Source organism: Triticum dicoccoides, chromosome 5A (genome assembly GCF_002162155.2).
Source record: "Triticum dicoccoides isolate Atlit2015 ecotype Zavitan chromosome 5A, WEW_v2.0, whole genome shotgun sequence".
Lineage (NCBI taxonomy): Eukaryota > Viridiplantae > Streptophyta > Magnoliopsida > Poales > Poaceae > Triticum > Triticum dicoccoides.
The window spans coordinates 9,882,718-9,885,222 of NC_041388.1; the positions used below are offsets into that span (position 1 = coordinate 9,882,718).

The window sequence follows — 2,505 nt, forward strand, 5'->3', positions numbered from 1 at the left end:
CTCATGCTACTTGGAAGGAATATGGACTTACCAGTATGTATCAGGGGTAGAGGGCAGCAGAAATCTGGTTTTGCCTGCTCACCAGGACACGACCAATTGAGTTCAGCGAAGAAGAGTTTGTTACCAGCAGTCCTTGATTTGGAAGCAGCCACAAAATTGACGTGGTAGCACTCCCTGTCTAAGGACTCGGAACCAGCCACCATACCACAGATAACAGTTAGCACATATTTTGGTTCCTAAAACAAGCAACATCAATGTCAAATGAAGCAGCTGACAGTGAGATGTAATGAATATGTACCAAGTAAACAAGGATGAATAAAAGCAAAGCCACGTACCAGAGGATGCTCAGAGGCATATTTCTGCAGCAGTTGTTCAAGCTTAGAGCAAAGGTACAAGCTCATGCTGTCATAATATGACTTCATTCTTTGCAGAGTCACCTTAGCCTCCTCGCACAATTCGGACACCTTGCGAGGTTCGGGATCCAACGTCACTGCTTTATATCGGAGGAACTGCTCTATTTGGCCAAGAGATTCAGGAGAGATCACACCATTGGTGCCAGTCGTCAACAAACGCCGTAGGTCATACAGCACATTGGGCGTCAGGGACGCAAGGAATGACCCTAGTGCAGCATGTTGTGGGTGTCGAGCGGCTGCGGCTGCGGCAGCAAACTGCTGCAAGGTGTGCGTCTCCTGGGAAAGGTCACAGCATTTCAAGGAGAGGTGCTCCATCACCTGCTGCGTCGAGCAGCCAGAATCAAAGTTTCCTCGGACAAGGGTGATGAGGCCTTCCAAGGAACGGACCTCCACGCGAAGCATAGATAGGGCGTCGATGATGTGATACTCTTCGATTTCGGTCAAGGGTAGCGGGTAGACAATGCTGTGCCAAATGGAGTTGACAATGATGTTGGAGACAGGGTCCATGGGGCCATAGCAGTGGCCAGCGAACAAGATGTCGCGGATGAGCCGCATAGAGCGCGGCAGCATGGTGAACACTTTTAGATAGATGGCGTGGATCGTGCTGTGAAGCCGCATCCTGAGAGACTCGGTGTATTCGCAGGCATCGCCACAGCAACTCTCCACCAGACTGCCCCTTCGATAGGCTTTCTCAGCATCTTCGAAACAAGATGATATCATGGATCTCCTGTCCCGGGGGGACTGGGGGAATAGGGATGCCAAGCGGTCTCCATGTCGCTCAACCTTGTAGGTGACCAGGGAGAAGTTACCTCCATGATTCACAGAGTTAGTGTTGTGGGTTGATAGATGTGCTTCGTCTGGATTGAAGTTGCGATAGTAAACGGTGAGTTCACCACTGTCTGGCAGCAACTTGACCTGGAGATCAAGGGGGGCACCGTCCTGGTGGCGCAGCATACGCACGATGAGCTCAACATCATCGAGGGTGAGCTTGCGCCCTTGCGGCTTGAGGAACGGGGCGGCGGCGTCAAGCCACTGTTGGGGCAGGGGCGACGCCTGGAGCCGCACAAGGACATCAGGCGCAGGGTGCGACACATAGATTGCGGCGCACTTGAGGGCGGCTTGCGTCCTTTGGGAGGCCGGGTTGGGGATCGGAAGCTCGGCATTGTACAGATCGTGCTCGACCAGCAGGACGGCCCGGACGAGATCACCGCGTGCCCAGTGGAGGTAGCGTGTGGCCTGTTCTTCACTAAGGCATCCGAAGTAGCTCACCATGAAGCTGCGGAGAGCGAGGTAGGATGCCCCAGCAACTCTGGCCCAGGTGTCTCTGCGGGAGAGAGTAGTGTGCCGGCTGGGTCGCGCCAGCCTGCTGGACCTCCTCGTGCCGTGCAGAGGCGGATCCGGGAAGTCGCGCCGGAGGAGGGCGATGGTGTTGAGGATGATGTTGGAGGCGGGGTCGAGGAGGCCGAGGGAGAGGGCGGATCTGCCCATGGATGTCATCAGCTGGTCGGCGGCGTCCGCTGGCAGGTCTTCGATGGGCAGCCGGTCGATCGCCTCCTCGTAATAGTCGGGGATGGTCTCCATGAGATCGAATTTGAGACAGAAGTCAGGGGGCTCGTCGCACTCGCCGCTGTGCAAGCACGAGAAGAGCCCCCTTCGATCTCCCGGCGTCGTCAGCTGCGATGTCTGCGCTTCGGCGGCCGGAGAGAGCCGCGGACTCATGCGGCGCGGCCGCCGAGCCGGCGGCGGCACGGCTTCCGGAGACAGCAGCGAAATCTTGCGCCGCGGCGGCATCAGCTCGGTTCGGCGGCGGCGGATCTAGGGTTCGGTGGCGTCTCCTCGGATAACACCAGGAGACGAGTGAGTGCGTTATCTGGTAATATATGGGACATACGGAGTATGAAGCTTGGACAAGCAGCGGTTGGTTTATTTTCCTTTTTTTCTTGATTGATGATGAGATGATGGGTGGGGGTGCCTACTGGCTGTTTTTTGTTTCGTTAGGGCAGGTCCGGAATTTATGTATTTATTTATTTTTTATTAGGAAAAATCTAACTCGCTTTTATTATTCGACAGAAAAGGGATATAGTGAATTCAG

General features: G+C 55.0%; 1 protein-coding gene across 1 annotated transcript in view; it reads right to left on the bottom strand.

Annotated features, from left to right (window-relative positions):
• Window positions 1-2,286, bottom strand: part of LOC119298787 — a 5,081-nt gene extending 2,795 nt beyond the window's left edge. Inside the window, exons 1-2 of the mRNA XM_037576082.1 lie at window positions 336-2,286; window positions 32-236 (exon numbers count right to left, since the gene is read on the bottom strand). Coding sequence (XP_037431979.1) covers window positions 32-236; window positions 336-2,204 — 2,074 coding nt within the window. The 5' untranslated portion in view covers window positions 2,205-2,286. The remainder of the gene's footprint in view (window positions 1-31; window positions 237-335) is intronic.
• Window positions 2,287-2,505: the final 219 nt, after the last annotated feature.